General features: G+C 42.9%; 5 protein-coding genes across 9 annotated transcripts in view; 1 reads left to right on the top strand and 4 right to left on the bottom strand.

The window, feature by feature from the left end:
• Positions 1-7,789, bottom strand: part of LOC106749686 (RNA-binding protein Musashi homolog Rbp6) — a 128,628-nt gene extending 120,839 nt beyond the window's left edge. Inside the window, exon 1 of the mRNA XM_014629373.1 lies at positions 7,557-7,789. The gene's annotated coding sequence lies outside the window, so the exon portion shown is untranslated. The remainder of the gene's footprint in view (positions 1-7,556) is intronic.
• Positions 7,790-8,556: 767 nt separating this feature from the next.
• Positions 8,557-10,286, bottom strand: LOC106749696 (proteasome subunit alpha type-2). The gene is made up of 3 exons (XM_014629389.1): positions 10,156-10,286; positions 9,453-9,785; positions 8,557-9,005 (listed from the first exon to the last, which is right to left on the bottom strand). Exons 1-3 carry the CDS (start codon positions 10,194-10,196, stop codon positions 8,675-8,677), a joined length of 705 nt encoding a protein of 234 aa, XP_014484875.1. The 5' UTR covers positions 10,197-10,286; the 3' UTR covers positions 8,557-8,674.
• A 376-nt stretch (positions 10,287-10,662) lies between these two features.
• Positions 10,663-20,496, top strand: LOC106749759 (retinol dehydrogenase 14). Of its 4 annotated transcripts, XM_014629503.1 has the most exons (7): positions 10,663-10,774; positions 11,058-11,357; positions 11,422-11,634; positions 15,771-16,046; positions 16,509-16,748; positions 18,814-19,196; positions 20,110-20,496. In XM_014629503.1, exons 1-7 carry the CDS (start codon positions 10,663-10,665, stop codon positions 20,212-20,214), a joined length of 1,629 nt encoding a protein of 542 aa, XP_014484989.1. In that variant the 3' UTR covers positions 20,215-20,496. The 4 variants fall into 4 exon arrangements, with proteins under 4 accessions (XP_014484989.1, XP_014484991.1, XP_014484990.1 ...); XM_014629505.1 differs by lacking the exons at positions 10,663-10,774; positions 11,058-11,357; positions 11,422-11,634 and adding an exon at positions 13,498-13,570; XM_014629504.1 differs by lacking the exons at positions 10,663-10,774; positions 11,058-11,357; positions 11,422-11,634 and adding an exon at positions 13,961-14,014.
• Positions 20,497-20,598: 102 nt separating this feature from the next.
• Positions 20,599-21,599, bottom strand: LOC106749762. The gene has a single exon (XM_014629525.1). The coding sequence runs from the start codon at positions 21,348-21,350 to the stop codon at positions 20,991-20,993; it is 360 nt and encodes a 119-aa protein (XP_014485011.1). The 5' UTR covers positions 21,351-21,599; the 3' UTR covers positions 20,599-20,990.
• Positions 21,600-22,311: 712 nt separating this feature from the next.
• LOC106749757 (melanotransferrin) overlaps positions 22,312-23,866 on the bottom strand; it is an 8,428-nt gene continuing 6,873 nt past the window's right edge. For both annotated transcript variants that reach the window (XM_014629501.1, XM_014629500.1), the window contains one exon: positions 22,312-23,828. In XM_014629501.1, coding sequence (XP_014484987.1) covers positions 23,188-23,828 — 641 coding nt within the window. In that variant the 3' untranslated portion in view covers positions 22,312-23,187. The remainder of the gene's footprint in view (positions 23,829-23,866) is intronic.

Genomic DNA, 23,866 nt, shown 5'->3' with positions numbered 1-23,866 from the left:
CAGTCGATATTTACCAATACCGTTGCAGAGAACCGTCGTTTCGATCTCGCGCAAATGATTATAGTTTTCCGATCGATGAGCGCGCTCGTGAACGCTTTTCCCTGTCTTTTCCGATCGGCTGATGATATTCGGCCGGGTCGACGTCTCGCAGAGATAAAACTGCCTGACGATAGAGAGAGAGAGAGAGAGAGAGAGAGAGAGAGAGAAAGAAAGAGAGACGGCTAATGACTAAGAATAAACGACGCGTCGCGGGTAAATTGCTTGTTTCATGCTCGTCCTTCTTTTCTGCCGTCAGGATCGAGGGCGCGGGTGGAAGCGGCGGATCATTTTCCGTGACTGCGCACGACTTTTTTTGCGGCGGCCGCTCGGCTGATTAGAACCAGAGATAGGAGGAGCTGCGGGACGGACGAACGATGAGCGAAACGAAGATCCTTGCTCCTCGTTTGTCCCGTGGAAAAAACTGCCGCGCGACTCACGAGCAAAAACGATCTCGCGGTCGCGAGCGAAAAACCACTGCGATTGCATTCGCGAGAGAGATCGTGGAAACGTCGCGGCCGCCGCCGGTCGAATATCCGATGGTAAAACCGAATCCACTGTGTTCCGTCGAAACGCCCGCATGAAGCAATCAGCAATAGATAAGTATGATTTTCTTAAAAGATCGAGGGAAATTGGTGAAATTAAGCTCGGTCTAATTACACTTGTTATTGGATATTTCTCCTTGCGCGAATTATTACGAACAAAAATGCAAGAACGGAAACCCCCACAGTCACGAGATATTTGATCTCGGTTGTAATTCAAAACGCGTTCCTGCGGTTTTGATCGGGCATGATTCTAATTTCTCCCGGTTCCGCGTTAGAATTCATTTCTCACGAGAGAAAGCGAGTCCCCCGCGTCTTTTCCAAATATAACCGATCTGACACGATACACGGGGAAAAATAATCAAAGGGACAACGAATCTTCCATGCTGTCGTAGCGTGTATAAATAAGTATACAGAGTATATTATGTACCGTCGAATATTTCAGAAATCGACTTTTTAGGTCATTTTATAATGAAATGAGTGTATACGTTTATATATATTTTTCTTTATAAATTGGCACAGAAAATCAATTTGTAAAATACTGGACTGGATTTAAAAAGAACTTTTTATTACTTTATTTATTTATTTATTCGCTACGACGGTATAAAATTCGCTGTCTCTCTGAATTATTCTTCTCCGTGTGAACTGATGCGTGTGACTGTGTGTATACGTGTGTGTGTATATGTGTGTGTGAGAAATTTGCAAGTACTCGCACACAGTACACCTAGATAGAAGCATTAGTCCGGCATTCGCGCAGCCCCTCAGGGGTGGTGGTTGTCAAAACGACCTGGCGACGCGCTCCTTAGCCTTTTAATCGTCCACGCGCTCTCCGGCCGTGCGAGTCGCATGACCGACGTGTAATTAGCCTGCCCGTAATTTCGCTCGCGTAACGCGCATAAAGAGCGCTCGCACGAAGGGCCCAGATGTGCTGCCGGTGAAAGAGAAAAGAAAACACAAGCGACGACGGAGAGGAAGAAAACGCGACGCGAAGGAGACCGACGACGTGGGAAAAGAGGAGTTCGTCTCGTAATTACGCTCGAGCGATGCGCGCACAATGTTAGACGCGATTTCTTTCGCATCGCGAGCACGCGCTCGAATATCCGTCTTTATCGACCAAGACGTAGGCGCACCGTTCTCGCCGTATCTGTGCGAAAGCGCGAGATATTTATTCGTACGAATATGCTGAGAAAATCTGCAGCATTCGTAAGCACAAAAATCTGCAGTATTTATAACTGTGGCCGCACAACTGAAAGAAAATATGCTAAATTCAAATGAATATTTGTTAAGGAGTGTCGGAGTAATTATTTTACTTGGATTAGATAAATATTATCTGAATGTTGCACTTTTTTTCAGTGTGCTACATTCAGGTAATATTTATTTAATCTTAATAAAATAACGACTCCGATACTGCTTAATAAATATTTATTTGAATGTAGCATTTTTTTCTTTCGGTGTATCATAGTCCGAATTATTTTTTAAATAAATATTACTATATAGTGTCGATGATAATAACTTTACATGCATTTGATTGCTACTAGTACACTGAGAGAAAAAAAAATATCTAAAAGTAACAAATATTTGATGGGTATTAATAGCAAATTTATTAAAATCTGAATTCTTTTATTTAAACAGAATAAATCGCTTTTATGTAAAGCTATATACTTAACTCTTTAACCGCATGGATCAGATAGTCCCTTTGAATTGTGTTTGAAGAGCTATAATACAAAGTAAAGAAGTTGCGATTTTTTTAACTAAAATACTTCAAAACAATACCATTCGCGAGACAACTGTCAAAATTCAAATTTTTCTCAGTAACCTAAAACTTGATTTTCTATGCATGATGAAACATTCAAGTAGAAGAGTTACATTTTGTTTTAGAAATTCGTCAACCCCTTTCCGTTTACAGTTTTCCCGGTATGGAACTTAAAAAATTGCACAAGGTTAATGCGACCTTGTTTGCGGTGCGAGCGACTTTTCAGAAGTGTACGGTCGAAAGTTTAAATAGAATAAACAATTGTTTCATGAAAAGCTACATATTTAAGAAAATGTATATTTTCTCATTAAAAAAAAAATGTTTCAATATAAAAATATGTCAGTATGAGTAAATATATTATATTAGCACTTACCACGAATAAATATTTGGTTTTTTAGATATTTTCTCATTCAGTGTATATATTTTTGGGATTAAAACCAGAAGAAGATATAAAATTCGCGAGAATGATTTCTTTAGCGGATTTCCATCGCAGTACACGAAACGGCACGCGGAGTTCGGCTGCGCGAGCCGAGTTTTTTTCGGAGATTATCCCGCGAAACTTGCTAATTGTTGTGTCTACCTGCGATCATCCACGTGACTCGCACGCAAACAAATCACCTAGCAGCAGCTTTATCAACGTCGCGCCCGTAAAAAGGGATTTTATTATCGCTGCGGTGTTTGTTTCGCAGTTTCGGCGCATCAGTTACAAACAGTGGCGGCAGTAAGGCCGCGTCTATCTATCGCGGCTTTTGAAAAAGAGCGAGCATTATCTAACACAACGAGCGCCTCTTCTCCTCTCTTCCCCTCCTGTTGCCCTCTGATCCTGTCCCCTCCCCCTCCTACCACTCGAGAATTTTTAATAAGCGATATCGACGACGTTGCGAATTTACATAATAGCGAAATGCGTAAATCCTGTGCTTAGTCAATTCCACGTGGTGAGGTGAACACGCGGAAGGGGGCTGGAAGAGGAGGCGGGAGAGGGGGTGCAGGAAATAGTCGCTTCGCATCGTCGACATTAAAATTGCAAAGCGTGCAGAGGCGCGTCCTGCGCCCCGCTTTTCTTCGATCCTCTTTTCCTCTCTTCCTCCCCCCCCCCTCTCTCTCTCTCTCTCACGGCCTTCACCGTCGACGTTGTCATGATTGTACCCGGAGAGATTCTGCTTCGACAAGTAGCACTAAATGAAAAACCCGTCGTTGTCTGTCGTGAAAACGCGCTCTCGCGCTCGCGGAGATGCGTTATATTAAAATCCGGCATTGTTCGGCAATGATACCGGATGGGCCGGTGCGATGATAGGCGGCAGGAAGGAGGCGGCAACCTTGGGAGAGAAGATACTTTCTTTCCACACATATATGTGTACATATCGCTCGCGAAATCGCTTTGGCGCGCGCACGACTCGCCGATACGCGCGCGGAAAACTCCGGTGTAATAAAGATAATGAAGACCGATAAAGTCGATAAAATCCGAAAATGCTGATAAATTAAACGCGAACGGAATCGCCGCTCGGCAAACTTGCTCCGAACTCTCCCCCCCCCCTCTCTCTCTCTCTCCGTCTCTCACACGTGGACGTGAGCTACGAGATTTACTTGCGAATTCCATTCGACATGCGATATTTAATCGACCGTGCCGGAGATCGAGTGATTATAATAGCCGCGAGAGATCGGAAATGACTCCACTCGACCGTCGACGAGAGTTATACGAATATAGGGAGAAAAATGGAGCGGCGGAGAGTAGGAGCTAGTCCATAATTTGTAAGCTCTTTTTCAGATATGACTTCATATCTAAAGAGCTCACGAATTATGGAACCATCGCTCGCCGCTCTCGCCCCCCCCCCCCGAACTTGTTATCGTAATTGGAATCGATATTATCGCCTGTGTGGGCTCGTGTCCGCCGACGTTACGTGTAATTAAGAATTTTCAATTACCGTGGGAAAATCAAGAACATGCACGAGGAGCAGCATGTCAGGAGTGGACACGAATTATTATAGAAATGTCTAAATCTGTTGTACGTCGAGTGGACGGTGGGAGATAGCGGATCGTGAAGATAAGACAGCGACTTAAGAAAAATAGTGATAGCCTAGATCGCGCAGGAAAACAATCACGCTTGGATGAAAGCGAACCTTTTGCAAAAACCATCACTGCGCGAGGAACGAAGGCACCGATTTGTGCTCGTTAATTCTTTCCGCACGTGCTCTCTCTCTCTCTCTCTCTCTCTCTCGAGTATGCGCGAAAATTCAAGAAACACATTTTCTCACTTAACCCTTTGCACTCCAGCCTAGTAATGCATAGAGGCTATTAGTTCCAAGTACATACCTATGATGTAGAAGAAAAATAGAGTCGTTTCAATAAAACAAAATTTTTATTTCTTAGCTATTTTATAACAAAACATATTCTAACTTATATTATAAAAGAAAAACATAAATTTTAGGACTTAAAATTTCTTAAAGTGCCGAGGCAGCAAAACAACCATGTCGCCGCTACGACAGCGGAGTGCAAAGGGTTAACACATTCTCCACAAGTCAAAAGTCAAAAGTTCCTCTCAATCTTCGCGCAAGCACGTCTTTCGCATTTAGCTGGGGAAAAAATTCTTAAAAATTTATTTGTGGAAGATTTGGTTTATTTCACAGAAGTCCCTGTGAAACAGAGGAGAAATTCAGTGAAATAAAAAAATCTTATATCCCGTAAATAAATAAATTACTTCTTCCATTGCACATTGAGTTTCAAAACAGTTTTTATACAGTTTTTTAAAATAGTAATCTATCAGCGCTACTCGCAAAATTATTATTATATTTCACTATTATTATTATTCATTTTGAATACTTGTAATATATATTTTTATCGCATAAATTGTAGTGTCAGTCAAACATTTTAGCGGCACAGTATTCAAAGAACGAAAGGTGACGGCTGTACTGAAAAAAAAAAAAACGCTACATTTAAGTCAATATCTGCTAAGGAATGTTGAAGTAATTATTTCATTTGGATTAAGTAAATATCATTTGAATATAGCTCTTTCCTTCTAGTGTGCTGTATCCAAGTAAAATATCTACTTAATCGAAGTAAAATAATTATTCCAACACTCCTCGGCAGATATTTACTTAAATGTTTCAGCACAAATTTACTTAAACGTGCGCGGAGAGAAAAAGATTTAAAAATTCATCAGTAAAATATAAGATTTATTTCATAAGAAATATAAGATTTATTTCATAAGAGATCAACATTTATTTGGACACGGCGAGGTGAAATTTGATTCCTAGCAAATAAAACAATTAATAAGAAAACAGATATATATCTCACAAAAATGCATATTCCGCCATCAAAGTCAAATTTCTCTCTAACCGACAAATATCGAAGAAATGCCGCAAGAAACACTTACTTTGCGAGGATTCAACTTCTCAGTACAGCACTCTTTGCCTTCCGCTGTGAAAGTTGCTTTTTGTTCATGCTTCAACTAATCGTGAGATAAGAAAACGACGCGAGAGAAAAAGAGAGAGAGAGAGAGAGAGAGCGCTCGTCTCCGGCCGAGCGAGATCGCGAATTCGCCGAACGCCGATCGCCGAGTATTAAAGCTCTCCCCGGTACTTTCCGCCTCTCTCACGCGTTGAGCTTCGCGAAGACCGGGCGAATTTCGCGGATTTCGCGCACGGGAGTCCCGGCATACCCCGAAACGAAGAACATCGGCCGCCGGGGCCGCGGCGTAATTCGGATAGCAACGGCGATCGAAATTTGCGGCACGCTCAGAATTGGGCCGCATCGATCGAGCTATCGCCGCCGCTACGCGATTCGTGCGCGCTTCACGTCGCGCGATATCTTGCGCGAGGTCGAGAGACAAGCTCTCGAGGGGGCGAGTTACATATTCGCGCGTAAACAAATCGCGTCCTCTTTTGTGCCGTAGCAATGGCCGCCGTATCGGCCCGCTAACGAATCCGTTCACCGAACTCGTTCGAAGACGAAGGATCGAGGCCTGCGATTCTCCGTTAATTATAACAAGCTGCGCCGAGAGAGATTAATCGGCGCCTGTTCGTTAACTAACTGTTGACTGGCCCCGAATACCGTTTAATTAATCCGTTATCTGACGCGAAATGTACTTATTAATTCACCCGGACCGATTCTTTTTCTCTTCTTTCTCTCTTTCTCGCTCTCTCCCTCTCTCTCTCTCTCTCTACGTTCTGCACTTTTCCATGTTATGTACATGCGCGCGCACGTAAAATTATACGCGGAGCAAAAGCAGACGCACTCGCTGATCCAAGGTTAATTAATTTGCATTGTTGTTGGTGCGACTCGCGGTAGCATGTTAACTACTTGCTGCTTAATTAACGTGGAGAGGGAGGGGGGAGGGAGGGGCGGTCGCGATATCTTCGGGGAGAAATTCGCGGAAACGCGGAAGTACGTGCAGGTTTGTGCACGTTCGATCGGCGTATCGACGTGTTGCGTTTCGCAATAAGAGAGCAGCTTTTACCTGTGTGTGATCGTTGTACACGACGCATCGAAGAGCACAGGGGAGATGAAAGACGCGCGCGAGGAGTTCTGAACGTCGGCCAGCTTCCGCGACGACGATTCGCGGAAGCTCGCAACGCGAGCCTCGTCGACGAACAGCCGCGTTCGTTACGGGCAGGTTCCACTTGAAGCTAGCAACGACATGAAGCTAGCAATGAGCGGGCATATTATTCTATCCTCGTCTCTCCCGTGACGTACAACGGAATCGGGACGTCGTTGGAGTAAAATCTGCCGCAAGGGTGCGCCGTTATCGGCGTTGAGGAGCGTCTTCTTTATCTTTCTACTCCGCTCATTAGATACAAAACAAGAACGGAATGACGCTTCAGCGCCGACAGCGTGGCTCCCCGAACGCACCCCCTCGGCCGGCTCGATCGTCGTGGCGCAGCAACAACGGCCCGTATCATACAAAGCGGGAATAACTGGCGGCGACGAGGATCGCCGGCCGTTCGCGCCGACAAAGTTTCGCGCGAGCGATCGCGTGCTGGTAATTAAACCTCCGGTCGTCGTCTCGCCCGCACACCTCCTACACCGCTCTCTCTTCGCTTCTCTTCCCTCTCTCTCCCGCACCTTCCGATTGACTCCGCGAGACCCCGGAGCCCGACCATCGATTTCGTTTGAAACACGGAGTGTGCGGGCGAGAAGAGGAGGGAGAGAGGAGAAAGGAAGCGAGAGAGAGAGAGAGAGAGAAGAGCGGCCGAAACGAGCGGATCCGCGAGGGGGATGATCGGCCTTACCTGGGGGACATTCGTCGACGGGTTACTCTCTTCCCGAGGCAAGGCGCGCGCGCGCGCGCGCACACACACACCTGTCGAGGAGGTCGGCCGACAAACTAAACAATCACTATGAGAGCGACGGCATAGCGCGGTGCATGACGGCGCGGGGCGACGCGACGAACAATCTGAGACGAGCCGGTAGGCCAGCCGCGCACCAACTGCAAAAGCCGTGCGAAGGCAGCAGCATCTTTGGCATTCGCGCACGATATCGCGCCTGATTCTGTGCCGTCGCGCCGCTGCTCATGCACGGCCCTGTGCTCGATCGATACGCGCGCGCGCCCGCGTCAACGTGGCGCCCTCGGCCGGCGGCGTCAGGCGCGCCGCCGCCGGCAGAAATCCCAAGCGTCGGCGGTTATCATCCGCGCGAATCGAAACAGAGGTTTTTATTACCGAGTGCCTGCGCGAATGTGCGCGTGTGTGTGTGTTGTGTTCCACGAGAGACATCCGGGTGGGCTGAAACCAGGGTCGGGTCGATTCCGCGAGTTCGAAGGTGCCCGCGGGCGATTTTCACCGAAGACCGTCGATATTAAGCGCTCTCCGTTCGACGCAGCGCCCCGGATGTTAACGATTGCGATTTATTTACTTGTTATTATATATGTAACAAAATAATGTCGGGTTAAAAGACGCGATCATTGATCGCGCCTATCTTGATTATTATAGCGAAACGAGAGATCCGTTATTCCTGATACACACACACACACTTCTTATATTTTTACTCGCAATCTTTCTCTTTCCTTTTTTTTTATAGACCAAGTCTATAAACATATATACTGATTTTACCTTTAAAATATACTTCTAACCGAGTTAATTTTACAGATGATTAACTTTTAACTTGATTAGAAATAAAGATTAACTTACTTAACCCTGTAAAATACACACATAACGCAACGAGTGACATTATTATGTTATTAGCGTTTTCTAATTAAATTTCTGTTGTGATCAAAAGACAGTGCTCCACGACTCATTGTCTTGCTTTGGACGAAAGTATTTATTACAAGAACTTGATGCGTATTTATCAACATATTCGCCATTATTGCGTGAAATCACATGCCGACAATACATTAAGAAACTTAAGCTTATTAAGGGATATTGGCGAGATAATCTTTGACATTGGAGGGATCCAATTTCCTGAAGCCATTTGCGTCGCAAATACCGACTTCGATGTTATCCGCCGTCATCTGACCCTCGAATCCCTCTTTCAGCGTAAGGATGGCGGTGTGAACGGCGTCGTCCAATTCTAGATCCTCGCTGTACCTCTTCTCAAGGAACGTTTTGCCGTTGATGAAATTCTTACCCATAGCGGTCGCCTTCCACGCGAAGTACGTGCCAGAAGGATCGCATTGGAATAAATAAGGTCTATCATTGTCCCAGCCACAAATCAAAAGAGACACCCCGAAAGGTCTGACACCTCTGCAAATTCGCAATGATTTTATATTAGTTTCCATTTCACCGATCTCGCTGCACTTGGCTTCCGAGTTGGAGTTGCGTTTTTGTAAATTCGTTTTCCAAGTTACACGAATGTTTCAGTTTATTTTATCAGGGAGAGGAGCAGCCTGATATTGAGGACATGTTACAATACTAGGTTATTCTTCCCCTTGATGAGGTCGACTGAAACATTCATGAGATATTTATCGGAAATTAATCTATAAAAGATGCAACTCTAATCCAGAAGTCAAATGTAGCCTATTTGCATACCAAAAAGCCTCCAAATCAAATTAATTACAGCTAATCATTAAACCAAGTACCTTCACTGATCTTTTAACAAATATGTGCTGAGTTCATTCAGTTAAACATCGATGGGACACAATTTGAAAATAAATACAAGGTTACACCAAAGGAAACCAAAACATCACTCACCCAGATTGTGTGTATTCTTGCATAACCATTGCGACACGTTGCACGAGCTGTGCGGTAGGAATGGGCTCTCGATAGACCAGGAGATACTGCTGTGCCATCTTTCTGGCTTGCTTCACTAATAATCTATAATCCGGGCCCATGCCGCTGTAGACCATACCGATGTGCTTGGTGATCATTTCGACCTTACTGACGCTGTGTTCATCGTAAAGGATCGACTTGTGTTTGTTCTCGGTGGCGAGGACGACGCCGTTCAGCGCCTTGATGCCCACGCTCGGCGCGCCAGCCGCTACCGCCGCCAAAGCATACTCTATCTGCACCAATTTGCCCGACGGACTGTAAAACACAGTTTCATTATCTCACCTTTGACATCTTTCTTCCACCTTTCGGTCCAACACATACAGAATTTGACGAGTCATCCTGTCATAGGTATTATCCGACATTACGCGTTTCTCGAACGAAATACACTTGTATTTATTTGCGCACTTGTCAATACGACGATGACGTTAATCGGATAACGCTGATTCGATCGGAGATTTTCATTCATCACGATTACACAGAAGATGCTGAACGAGCCCGGTTTGGAGGTTAGGTAGTTGTCAGGCCGCTTTTCAACAGATTCACGTTTTCCCTCGCGGATGTAAGACACCGATTGGGATCGAAACGAACTTTGCTCGACCGATCGTATGATTCTGCATGTACTTACCTAAAAGTCGTCAACGAAAAACTGTATCGCTCCGATGCCATGACAATCACTTTGCAACAGCAAAACCACTCGCACGAACACCGCGACAATCGTGATGTTTGGAGCGGCAGCGCTGCGACAGTGCGTCATGTTCGCGCAAGAAATGTCCCTGGAATTTCCGCATTTTCTTAGGGACACGGGGATACAGGACGCGAGCGCTGCGCCGAGACAAACCGACCAATGGCGTGCGTAATGTAGAAATATGGCGTCGTCTGATGTGAAATTCAAATCGTCGTGAGACTTCGTCGATCCAACGGCTGTCTTCAGATCCGTCTCGAAATAAAGGAAGAAACTTGGCTGTCGTTTCTCACATATCGACGCATCGACGAGCGCATTTACGTTTACAACGCAAGCCGGATGATATGACGAGTACACCGGATTCCTTCGTCGCTGCACCGGAACGTGAAGAATAATCGAGTTGAGAGCATGATCGACGATCATTGACAGATTAGACGAGAAGGAAAGAAAATGATCGGCGACACGACGCAGAATCAAGCGGACACGGAGCTCATCGCGTGGATCGATTCCGTCCCCTTCTCGAAACCCGCGAAAAATCTGACGAAGGACTTCTCGGACGCAGGTAACTTCAATCTACGTTTCTTCTTCGATTTCGCCGGTACCATGTGTGTTCTCTATTTATCCTCTCTGTGACATTTATTAACTTATAATTATATATATTTATAATTATACTTACCTCTAATTATATTTCAGATATACTTGAATGGGAAATAGGTTTATTCTTTCTTTTTCTTGTTTGATCTGCTAAATGACTATTTAATCATATGTATCAAAGGATCTGTCTTTTTAATATAAAGGATTATTATTATTACTTTATTTATATAATTTATTCTTAAACACAACAGTCCTTGTGGCGGAGATCCTGAAGCTGTACTACCCACGATATGTTGAACTGCACAATTACGTACCAGCGAGTAACTTGAACACGAAGATCGATAACTGGAACACTCTGAATCGTAAAGTGCTCGCAAAGATCGACGTGAAGCTGAATAAGGACACAATCTGTCACTTGGCGAACGGGACTCAGGGTGCAATTGAGAAACTATTGTTGGAATTGAGGACAAGGATCTTGAAAGACGACGAGAAGTTGCACAAACAAAAACTCACAAAGCATAACGAAGAAGGCATTGATATACAGCTGTCAAGTAAGCAGATTTACATATTGAAAGTTTAGATGATTTCCATTATCTGATGAAATCGTATTTCTAGAGGAAAAAATCAGGGATAACTCGCCGTGCGGTGAGCAACTTAACTCGCCAGTGGGGAGCTTGGACAGTCCCGAGGCAAGTGACGGGATTTGCCAGCCTAGTCCGGTTTCAAAAGTCGGACGTTTCAAGCGAGGGATTTCCATGGTCTTCGGTTGGATTGCTTCTCTTTTTCTCAGGAACATCTTCAGGTCCTTCCGTTTTAACAAACATTCCCGTGAGTATACTCAACGCGTAAAAACAAATCCGTTTGCGTGCGTCGTTGGTAAAAGAAAAAAGAATGATGGATCTTCGAACACATTTCCGTAAGGCAACGCACTCGTGGACGTCGCGACTCAGCGATATAAGACCGACGAGAGCGTGCCGCGCACGATTTACGAGAAGATGAAGAGAGAACTGCGCGAGAAGGAAGAGACGATATGCACCTTAAGTCACAAGATCGCGTACTTGGAGAGTTCGGTGAAACTCAAAGACTTGCGTATCTCCAGCTTAACCGCGCAAATTCTGCAGAACGTGGTCGAAATGGATTGTCCGGCCGCAAGATCGTCGCCCGGCGACGTTGCCCGGATGAAATCGCACTCTCGATCGCACAATTTTCACGAAACTAAGGCGAATTAGAAATGCATAATGATGCTAGAAATATTCTCTCTTCTATATTCTCGGAAAACTTACTTTTACGATAGATATAAAATATTTCCTCTGTTAAGTGTTGAAAGTTGAAAATGAAAAATCAGCGCGTATCGTGTTACTGTTCCTCTTTCTCTCTCTCTCTCTCTCTCTCGCTACGTCAATACACAATGAAAATGCACGAGAGAAATTAAGTAATTCAGTAGCTAAATTGTAGATGCGTGCTTCGACTAGTCGGTTAGTCGGTCGGTCATTTTCTGGGTAAATAAACAGCCAACGAGCATGTTGGCGAAACGAACGGAATTTCTGCGTTTTAACGGGACAAATAGTTTTAATATATACCGTGATTTTATTTTCAAGACACGCGCCGATTCATTCTGTTTCAATTACTTCTAACGGGAAGAATAATTTAAAAAAATGATCAACTTCTCCGGCCGAGAGAAGATCTCACGGAACGGATGTCCAATGACATTTCTCAATATCCTCCTTCGTATCATCTTGTGTATTTAAAAAGTTTATTTTTCATTCTATCATATTTAGAAATTATATGTTAGGGACAGCTGCCTATATACAGGGTGTTTGATACAATAGGTGCCGTCCTGCCCGTCATATATTTGTAGTTCAGGTCAAAGTGAAGAAAAATCTTCTACCATTGCAGAATTTCGAGTTATTAATTATCGACAATGGCCATATACAGAAGCTTCTTTAATTAATAACTCAAGAAATTGCGTGGTTATTTGCAGAATGGTAAAGGATTTTTTTCTCCAGAATGGCTCGATTTACGAATATACAGCGAATATTGTACCTACAAAGGCTCGAGGTTAAAGGTTCAGCATGCTGATATCTATCGGTAGATACAACAGCCATGTTCAATAATTAATAACTCCAGGTTTTGTGTGATTGTTTGAAAAATAGTAGAAGACTTTTTCTTCACATTGACCAAAACTACAAGCGTGTAACGGATGGGACGGTTTATGTCGGACACTCTATATATAAATCGAAATATAAATCGAACTTCGTCATTTTTTCCGATAATTGTTGAATATAAGTGCGATACGGTGGTAAATATATTAAATAAATGAGCAATGAGGAACATATTCAAAACTCTTGAACGAATCGCATTGTGTTTAATATGCGACATAAACACTTTGAAGATACCTCAAGTAGTACAATTTTGGCAATTCGTAGTCACTAAGTATCTGAAAAGTACATTACATAAATATTCATCGAGCTACGTTCCAGAGAGGCGATGCGATTGCAAAAAGGTGAAGAGCAAAAACCGGTAATCGGACACGCGAATCCAGACAAGATGCACAACAGGATATCAAAGGTTACTTGCATCTCAAGGCTACTTTTTCCTCATCTCTCTTTTCTGCAAGAGGAGGAAGAGAGGGGGGGAGGGTATTTCCTAGCCACTTTATACCATAAGTCACGAAGAATAATTTTAGTAACTGTCTAACTGTCGGATCTGGGTTACGGCACGCAAAGAGATGATGAGAGATGAAGATTCCGCTGCTGAAATGAATGTGAGTATAATTACGCGAATTCCATTAGCGTGTTCTCTCAGTGGTTTACCGTTAGACGCTGCGCTTAGCCGAGAGGTACGTAACCCAGATCGTCGCTCGATGCAATACGTCGAAACGAAAACGCATACAACAACGACGGATCCCTTTTTCTCTTCCACTTCTCTCTCTCTCTCTCTCTCTCTTTCTCTCGAGTAGTCATGATCGAGGTGAGATAGTCGGAATATATTAGCAAATAAGTGTCGCTGCCTACGTAACCAGCCGACTGAGATATTACGAAGGAATAGCTACGAGCTCACAACCACCTAGCTGGTCCGGCAAACAGGACCAGAAGGTGGGAGAAGTCTTCCTGGGGGAAGCCGAGCGAGTCATGCTGAGTGGGCTCTGGCCTTCAGTATTAACTTCAGCAAGTGATTGTTAGACAGTTCCTCTGCTACAGTGCGCGCAGTAAGCCCGTTTGATTATTAACCCTTTGCACTCGAGGGCTCCGGAGCGGAGCCATTTAAAATTTGTCTTCAAACTTAAAACAAACTATTAACAACTATTAACAAATTAACAAAATTAAAAAAAAACAATAACATACAACAATGACTTTTCTTTTAATCCGCATATCATTTACTTATATGTGAATATGATCTTTCCATTGAAATTGCTTCGAGTTGCTGGTAATATGAATGAAAAAAAACTTCGAGTGCAATGGGTTAATTTTCCCGAATATTCCTCTGATTGTTAAATCGAGTGCCGTGTCGAATTCGGGCCGATGCAAAAATACATCCTGTCTCCTAATCGAAATGTGCACAATATTGATTTATTTATTCTAAAGTACGATCAATCCATCAAGTGCATCCCGTTTTGTTCGGCGATCTGCCGTCCGATAGCGGCATGATTTCACGCTAGAGATTATGGAGATTTTTTAAATCAGACGAATCGATTAAAAAACGGTACTTTCGCATCGACGATTCGATAGACACGCCGGTTTCTCCACGTTGAGATTGTAGTGACGGAGAGTGTGGGGTCACGGCCAAGTCAGATGCAGGTGTTTTTTGCGCGAAGAAAAGAACCTGTTTAGTCAAGTGACATTGACGCGACGTCAATGACATGACCTACGTTTACATTGAGCCACACGAATAGTTTATTTAACTGTTAATTGATCATCGATTAATCGCGAGTTAGTCGTACTCTAATGAAGTTTTCTTTTTTTCTCCAAATAAACACACCTAGTCATTTGCGGAAACCTGTTCCTCCACGCCGTTCCGAACGAAGCTGTTCCTCTGATATTTAACTTGACCTCATGCGTGATTGCCAAGTACTCCTCGAGGAGTAACGCGAACGTCGCTGAGACGAGCGGCGCACATGGTCAACGACCCTGGCCTGACCGGTGAATCGAACGTCGTACTTTCGCGCTCTCCCCGCCGAGCCAGAAAATTGTAGAAGTGTGAAGACGCGCCGATCCGCGGAGGAAAACCCCGTGAAATCGACCTCCTTTTCCGGAGTTAACAGGATAACACGATCCCGGAAGAAGTGGAATGTTCACGAAACGTCGGAAACAAATGACGCGATATTAACTCAGAAATCAAGATTAAGCATTTCTCCGTCGTCGTGGCAGTCCCGAAAATATCCGAATTTCGAGATAAATTTTTCAAATTCGATCAACCGTGAGAGACGCGTCTCCGACTTTTTCCCAAGTAGAAATGTATCTTACATAAAAAAAATATCAGAAGAAAAATAAAATATTTCGGAAAAAGTATAATAAAGTATAAAAGTATAATAAAAATATTTCGGAAAGTATTTATTTTTCGATTATCTTACCCTAGTACTTTTATATGCAGGATAAACAGAGGAATCGATTTGTGTTGTAAAAGACTATAAGATTGCATTTAAAAAATGAAATTGCTCTTGAAATCTTGAATTATTGACTATAGAATGAAGTTAACCAGTCACCAAGATATGTTCTCCTATATATCCTACACCGTTGATAATCGGTGTCTCTTATCTCTAATCGTTTTCGAAAAAAAACACGGTGAACTTTCTATCAGATTATTTAGTAGTTGCGCACAACAATAGCTCGTAGAAACTGTGTAATTTCTGAATCAAGAATCGGTTGAGGAACGGAAGAACTTCACCGGTACATTCGTGACTGGTGCTAAGCTTAACCTGCTATGTTAATTACGTTCTTACGTTGCTTTATTTCTTTCTCTCGCAGGTAACATGATATTGGACGGTATCACTTGTGCGAAGTTGCTTTGCTTGGCCGCGGCCATCGTGCTGGGTGGTGCGGCTCTGCTTTTGGTGGGCCTCTACCTCTACTTTACCTTCACCCGGGGAGTCTGCAAAAGCAAGAGCCGGATGGACGGGAAAACGGTGATAATTACCGGATGCACCTCGGGCATCGGCAGAGAGACCGCGAAGAATCTCGCCAAAAGAGGAGCCAGACTTATCATGGCATGCAGGAATACAGACAAAGCTAATCAGCTGAAAGGTCTTGTCCCTAATATGACGATTTTAGCTATAAATATAGGACAATTATTTTCTAAAGATTCTAGGTGTATATAACTCGTGCGTGATACAACAATTATAGAAATGTATAAATTGGTATAAATGACTGACGTGAGAAAATGCGTGTTAAGAATTCATAAGTGCGGTCTTTTAGAAGCAGAAACAGATTTTGTAATCTGCCTTAGTATTCTAAAATTCCGTCACGTTATTCCTTCTCTGTCGCCTTTAACTCGACTCGTTAAAGAAGTGTTTTGATAAGAAGCAACGTACGTTCTGTTAGTTTTAATATACAAGGTTCGTACTCGCTTCGGCAATATAACTCTACTCGTTAAAGAAGCGTTTCGATAAGAAGCAACGTGCGTTGTGCTAGTTTTAATATACAGGTTACATCTTCGTTGTTACCTAAGACTCACTTTGGCGCATCTGACATGCGTGTTCTGTCCAGATGAAATTACGAAAGAAACCAACAACAGCAACATCGTGGTCCGCATGTTAGATCTGTCGTCGTTGCAATCGATCAGGGAATTCGCCAAGCAGATCAATCGGGAGGAAGCCAGATTGGACGTGTTGATTCACAACGCCGGTACCGCGGAAACCTTCCGGAAGAAGGTTACGGAGGATGGATTGGAGATGACTATGGCCACCAATTACTTCGGGCCCTTTCTGCTGACCCATCTCTTGATCGGTAAGAAGTCGAAACATTAGATTCCCGATTCAGGTAATATTTTTTACCTGGAGAACTTAAAGGAGAATCATAATATGGCCAAAAATTAATTAATTGAATATGATGAGGGAGAAAGTGGATATTAATATAGGTAATACAGAAATTGGGAAATATAAACGAATTTGTTCAAAATATTAGGTAGATTCAGAATGTTTTTTCAACAGTGGACTTTTCATTTGTTATGACATATTTTCTTTTGAAAAATGCTGTGTCAACATTTTCCAATGTTTGTGGGAAAAAACATTTGAAACTACTTGATAAAAGATTACGACACGTTTGATCTGTTTTTCTTATCTGAAATGGCTGCGCTAGTTGAAGAAACTTATGCATACTTAAGCTCTAGTGAACCTCGTTCGTACGCTTCACACGCTTCAGTATGTGTACGTAAATGTCTTGAAGTAGTGCCAGTTAAGAAGAAGAAACTAGTTAATTAATCCGTGATAGATGCATCGAACAAGTAGTTGCAAAAAAATAAACGACTTATTTCCTTGAATAGATTTGCGTGACAGACACATATTAATGCGGTCAAATGTCAACGCAAAATGTTCATAATAGCAGTAGTTAAACTTGATTTATGAATATTTTAAACGCGTCTATGTGCACATATACAGGATGGACCATTTTAATCCATCCAGTCGAATATTTCGAAAACCAAGTCCGGGAAAGAAAAATTTTTCAGACAAAAGTTGTTTGGTTTCGAGGGGACCATAAGACGGTACTATTGGTTTGACCTTGAAGAATTATTTGAAAGTCACATGAAGGTCACCTCAATTTTTTTAAATAGCATCCTCTATTTTTTATTACATATTCTTGTAGCTGACCTCGAGAGCTTTCCAAAACACTATAATGAAATGTTTCTTCATTGAGTACTTTTCGAGTTATAAAGCTCCAAAGTTGCAATTTGAAAATGCATGATGTGCTCTTTGACGTCCTAAACGGCCTTGGCGAGCTCTTAGTTCGAGGTCCCGGATTGTAGTATGATTCGGATGTTGTTCTCTTTCGCGGTAACGATTCCGGTAAACTCGCGAAGCTTCATGATAATTTAGTTCACATTCTCCGAGAACAAGGAGAATATCAACAATCTCTGAGGGACGATAATCAGCCATGGGTATTGTTGGCAGACGTAAGCCTCTGTTACTAACGATTACTACCGATTACTAACGATTACTAACCATTTGCGCGCCAATCTAAGACAATTTTTCATAGTTTACTCATTAACATATTGACGAGATCCACTTCATTCTGATTGAAAAAAACATCGCCAATTATCGCAAGCTATATGACAATTATTGTTTCATTCATAGAATGTTCTCAATGTTTCATCCAAATGATAAAAATGGTAAAAACATTAAAACGTGACATATTAGAAATGTGAAATTTTAATTACACTGAAATGTCTGTGTAAAATTGTAATTGTGCATAATTAAAATATGCACTCTGCCTAGTGAGAGCGTGACCGACGTAATTTTTAAACTATTACAAAAAAATGAAAAAAATAAAATATATACTGCGCAATTAGTACTATGACGCTTTTATATTAATAAATCGTCCATTCACCGCCGTTGTCAATTATTAGTAAAAGTCAAATAATAACTGAGCCTGTCCGTATAATCGTCGTAAAGGAAAAGTTCGTTTATCTACTCGTTCAAAAGTCGACATAACGGTTTCCAAACAGAAGTTTGCCCGGTCACACTCTTATAAAACAGACTGTAACATTTTAACGGTTCTCCGAGACAAATCAGATATTAATTCATTTGTTAGAAACAGTATGCTTAATACTCATGACATATTTAATAGCGTAGCGAAAAGACTATGATCGATAAAATCAGTTTTGTAATAAATGCCACGAATGGTAGTGTCAGATGTCAGTATTAATAATCACGCATGTATTAGTAGTTTGTTATTCCTTGCTCGGACAGCGATATAGATTTATAGCCTTGAAAGAAAAACTGCAATTTTAATAAAGACCGGTTGCTTTTTTATCCTTTCGCAATATCCTTTCATAATATTACTTTTTTCCTAACAGATTTATTGAAACGATCGAAACCGAGCCGTATCGTGGTGATCGCGTCGGAGCTGTATCGGATAGCGCGCTTGAATCTCAACAATATCAACCCTACGTCGACTCTACCGGCGTATCTGTACTACGTGTCGAAGTACGCGAACATAGTTTTCACGTTGGAACTGGCGCGACGGCTGGACGGCACCGGAGTGACGGCGAACTGCCTGCATCCCGGAATGGTAGATAGCGGAATCTGGCGAAACGTGCCCGCCCCGTTATCCTGGTGCTTGTATCTCATAATCAAGGCTTTCTTCAAGACACCTGAGCAGGGTGCTCAGACGACTATTCATCTCGCCGTTTCCGAAGAGCTCAACGGCGTCTCGGGAAAATACTTTGTAGATTGCGCTGTAAGTCGTATTTTTTTTTTCTCGAGTTTTTTCTGTCGTGAATTTGTGTGAATTTCTATGAGAGGGAAATTTTAACGATCACCGTTGAATGTTGAAGTAAAAAAAAATATTTAAGAAGAAGAAACTATACTTGAGAAATCGAGGAAAAACTTAGAAGGTATAAATAGAGAAGTATAAAAATATATAAATGTTTACTCGGTAGGAGTAAAAAGATTATATAAGAAAAAATGAAAGGAATAATATATAGATTTTGAAATGATGTGAAGTAAAAACGAGCTTACACATTTTTGGATGTTCGTATTGTAAAGAACAACTGAAAAGGTTTCTTATAAAAAATTATCCAACTTTCATACGTTACCAAGCTTCCGCATGAGCATCTTTAGTGGCACCGAAGGAGCCGCCGAATCGATAATGCACTTCACGTCAAGTGCGCTGAAGCATGTCGTTAGTTATGGTGCCAATGGCTGCCACAACTCGGTCGCACAAGGTATTTGGATCAGGCGAGGAGAGAAGGGGACATCCCCCCCAGCCATCTTATTCCCCTGAACTCACCCCTTATATTACTGCATGTGGGGGTATATCAAGGACATCGTTTACTCCACCAAGACGTGCCCAGACCCGAATACCTCGCGCAACCAAATTGTGGCAGCCATTGGCACCATAACTAACGACACGCTTCGGTGCACCTAATGTGAAGTGCATTACCGGCTCGATATTCTTCGTATCACTGAAGGTGCTCATACGGAAGTTCGCTAATTTTTCGTAAGAAACCTTTTCAGCTGTTCTTTACGATACGAGTATCCAGAAATCTGCACGTGTTCATTTTTATATGACATCATTTAAAAATCCCGGAGGTTCATCGTGTACACACTGTTCTTTAGGAATTCATGTTATACTTGTAATTATATTTTAGAAATATGAACTGTCGAACGCTGTGAAGGATCCCGCCAAAGGCAAGAAACTGTGGGAGTTGAGCGAACCTTTGGTGAAGCTGCAACCATCGGACTCGAAGATCTGAACGCCCTCGGCGTGCGTGTGTGTATGTGTGTATTCTTCTTTTTAGAAACTTCTGTCTTTCCCTGATAGCGGGTAGTTTTGTACTTAAGACCTCAACGCTAATTTCACAAGTCGCCGATGTCTTATCTCAATGAAGTGGAACTCTACGAGCCGGTGCAAAACATTACATTTTCTCCGACTCGGTAACTTTAACGACATTCTCGGACGGCGGGATTCTTTAACGTCATTTTCCATCTTCTTTTCTCCTGAGTACGTTTATCAACGGGTACAGTATAACAGCTGGTTAAGTAACGGTGAGGAGTCACGTTCTCCTCATTACGGGGAAACTTCATTGTAGCATGAAGCATACACCTTATATACAGGGTGTCCTACTCCTGTCGTATTATTTTGTATTAGCGGATTCTCGGGATAATTTGGAGATTTGCTTCAGCGAAAATGTCGAGGGAAGTAATCTGTTTAACTGTTTAAATTTTAACATCCTGTATCTTTGCAACCAAGTCTCAAATTAAAATTTTATCGCGGCAAACTCCACCCGAAATTGAACTGAAGAAGCAGCTTTCGTATCCATTTGATTCCCTGAAGCTTGGTTTACGAAAATACTTCTTTCGATCGTATGCAATTCGAAAATGATCGGCAACTCGAAATCTTCGCCGAGGAAAATTCCGCTCAAAATTAGCCAAAGAATCTGCTGTTGAAAAGTAACATGTAGATGCGAAACACTGTATACAATGCAAAAATCGTGCGGAGGAATTGTTAATGAAATACCAACCGACGGTGTTAACGGAGCTCTTTCATCTTCGAATTTTCCGAACTGCGTTTCGCTTTCGCCGCATTACCGGTGTGCCAGTTCAGATCGAAATTCATAGAATCGCCATTTCGATCGCTGCAAGTCTGCCTCTTCGGCTTAGCGAGGTCACGCAATCGTTTCGGGCAACGTCTGTTGTTGGTAGCGACTATACGGGCGTAAGTATCGAGAAGGAACGTCTTCTTGTCAGACTGATTGAACGGTTTCGACAATTGCTTGTTGTCCACCAACTTGTGCGCCTGGTGCTTGCCTAAAAGTATCGAGTCGATAACGAACAAAGTTGACCATGAGATAAAACAGATGGTGGACAAATAAGTAGTTCGATATAACATTATTAATAATTAACTCAGAAACGTGTAATTAAATTGAATAAATTAAAACAGGACGAGATATCAGACTAAATAGACTGCGGGAAAGTCACTGGCGAACAAACAAGTAAGTCGATAATTAAGATGTTTTGTCCATTTAACTCATGAATGTTATAAACGATTAATAATTCATCTAGATAAAATCGAAACAAGGTGATTCGACAAACAAACAGATAATTACAATATTTTATTCACATTCGTCGCGAATAATATTATAACGATTAATGATTCATTCAGGTGAGAACCCGAATAAGGACGATGTTCGCAAGATCTCACCTGTTGCGGAATAAATATGTCTCGTGGATGAAGGCGACGCGTTGGTGGATGGCTGCGCAGAGTTAGGATGCGGTTTTCGCTTTTGTTCGGGGGATTGATTATAATTATCGAGTGCGGGCACGTCACGAGCTTCCTGGAACGACGAACGGTTACGTACTCTAGCGTTGAGCGACAATTATAGCTACCTGGAAATCGTCCAGATTACACACGTCAGGTTTTTTTTCCGGTTTTTTCTCCGGTTTCTCACACTTCGGTGTATTTGCTGACCGAGTATCAGCATTCATTTCCGCAGTCGCGGACTCCACTTTTTTCCCACTGTTCGGCGAAAAGTATCAGTTAGCGGCAATATAACTTAACGCGATAACGCCGTAATCTTCGAGGAAAGTTACGTAGGACGAATTGTGTCGGTGGGGATTTTTGTTGGTGAAAGTTAACTTGAAATTTTGAGACCGAGCGTGTGAGACTGACGTGAGTTTTTGCGAACCGAGACACACACACACACACAGCGATATTCGTTTCTCGTTCGTTATTCAATTGTAATCTCGATCTTGCCTATGTTATCACGCATGCAAGCTTGCTTCCAGCGCTTCGCGATGTCGCGAGGCGCGAGTTTAATCATCTCGGGATGAATAATCCGAGTTGACCGGTGTTCTGTTGGTAAAGTTATAGATTTATTACAATAAAAAACACTAGTGGACGGTATAAAATATACATGTAAAGTATATGTATCAAAGTATATTAAATATATAATAATTCTTAAAATTACCAGATTCGTAAATTTCTCGCATTTGGACGGATGTGCTTTTGAGGTTGTGGCTCCATCGGGACGGATGTTTCGAGATTCGTGGAATGTCCGTACATTATTATTTCTACTGCTGTCAGTCATTTGTACTGTCACGACTCTATCTATCTTTCTCTCTCGAAACACGTGTAGAGTTCATAAAATAATGGCTGCGTTCAGCAAACACAAAAGTTGAGTGAGCGCTCGCTGCACTGAAGTGTCTGGAAGAGGCATTAAAGTTTCAAAAAGCCGACAGAGAGGCCAATTTTAAGGCATTCTTTCTTTGTCATATACGCATATATATTCTCTTTAATAAGAGATAGGTTATCCTAGACATCTATCTGTCTCTCAGGCATACTTTTCCATTCATCACTTTTCCAGATATCATATTTCAATCATTGGAAATATTCTTTTGTGTCAACCATGGTTTTAAAAGAATACCGAAGGCGATCATCACTCGACGGTTGCATAGCCGTTATGTTTTCTGAACGCGCTCATCATCCGACTGATATCGAAATGTATAATTTCATAATATCAACAACAACAGCTCACACATCGCAGTGATATTGCCTCAACATTGCCTATGATACCGGCACGGTCACTGTCAACCTCGCGTTTCCGCATCGAAAGATACATCTGTTGTGTCCTGCTTGTTGAGATTTTTGTGAACTAGAACGCGAATCGAGTATATTCGTGATGTGAGAAGCGGAGCTGCAAATAACGGTATGCTGCTACTACCGCATTCTATCTACCGTATACAAATGTAAACACGATCATAACCACCGTGGCGAACAACGAGTAACTGATGGCGGACGCGCCCGCGTTGCAATCCACGATTCTCCGTGCCCGCATGAAGTCTGGCCCGAGGTAGCGGCTGTACTCTCGCTTCTCCATCGGCACGACCACCAGCTGTTGCGTGGCGTCCTGGAATATGAGGTCGCTGTAAGGCGGCACGCTGTAGTACATGCTGAAGCTGAACTCGTCCAGCTCCTTGCTGCCGTAGAACTGCTGGGCGTATATGAAGAGATTGATGTACGCGTTGATCTGCGTTTCGTTGTAACCGTAGTAACCGCCGCGCGTGACTATCGCGTTCGCGGCCACCTTGCCGAGGTTGCACTTGGCGTAGCTCGTGGTAGGACGACGCGTGCCGTCCGGGCAGAGCAGCTCGAAGTCCTTCGTGAAGGTGTTGCGCGCCCAGAACTCCTTCCGCTTGCCGTCGGTGTTCTCCATCACCGTCGTGTGCTTCACGAAGGCCACGTCACCGCCACCCTCCACCAGGCACCTGAAGGCACCCGTGTAGCCGAAGTAATCCTCCGATGCGTCTCGGCGGCAGTACCGGTAACTCGCCCCGTGGCACAGATCGCACATGTTGTCGTAAGGCACGTCTGTAACGCGAAACACCCGGTGAAAAGGACTTCGCGGG

The sequence above is a fragment of the Dinoponera quadriceps genome, unplaced genomic scaffold (assembly GCF_001313825.1).
Source record: "Dinoponera quadriceps isolate SergipeBrazil2010 unplaced genomic scaffold, ASM131382v1 scaffold3289, whole genome shotgun sequence".
Lineage (NCBI taxonomy): Eukaryota > Metazoa > Arthropoda > Insecta > Hymenoptera > Formicidae > Dinoponera > Dinoponera quadriceps.
Note: the sequence above shows the minus strand (reverse complement) of the source record. Positions and strands in the feature narration are given on the sequence as shown.

Bases quoted from the DNA above. Each gene is read 5' to 3' on its own strand.
- LOC106749696 (XM_014629389.1), bottom strand. From the start codon at position 10,196: ATGGCATCGGAGCGATACAGTTTTTCGTTGACGACTTTTAG. The intron at 9,786-10,155 runs GTAAGTACATGC...TGTGTTTTACAG, and splicing joins TTTTCGTTGACGACTTTTAG to TCCGTCGGGCAAATTGGTGC. The intron at 9,006-9,452 runs GTGAGTGATGTT...GCGAATTTGCAG, and splicing joins CAAGAATACACACAATCTGG to AGGTGTCAGACCTTTCGGGG.
- LOC106749762 (XM_014629525.1), bottom strand. From the start codon at position 21,350: ATGTTATATCGAACTACTTATTTGTCCACCATCTGTTTTATCTCATGG.
- LOC106749759 (XM_014629503.1), top strand. From the start codon at position 10,663: ATGATCGGCGACACGACGCAGAATCAAGCGGACACGGAGCTCATCGCG. The intron at 16,749-18,813 runs GTAAGAAGTCGA...TTTTCCTAACAG, and splicing joins GCTGACCCATCTCTTGATCG to ATTTATTGAAACGATCGAAA. The intron at 19,197-20,109 runs GTAAGTCGTATT...ATTATATTTTAG, and splicing joins AATACTTTGTAGATTGCGCT to AAATATGAACTGTCGAACGC.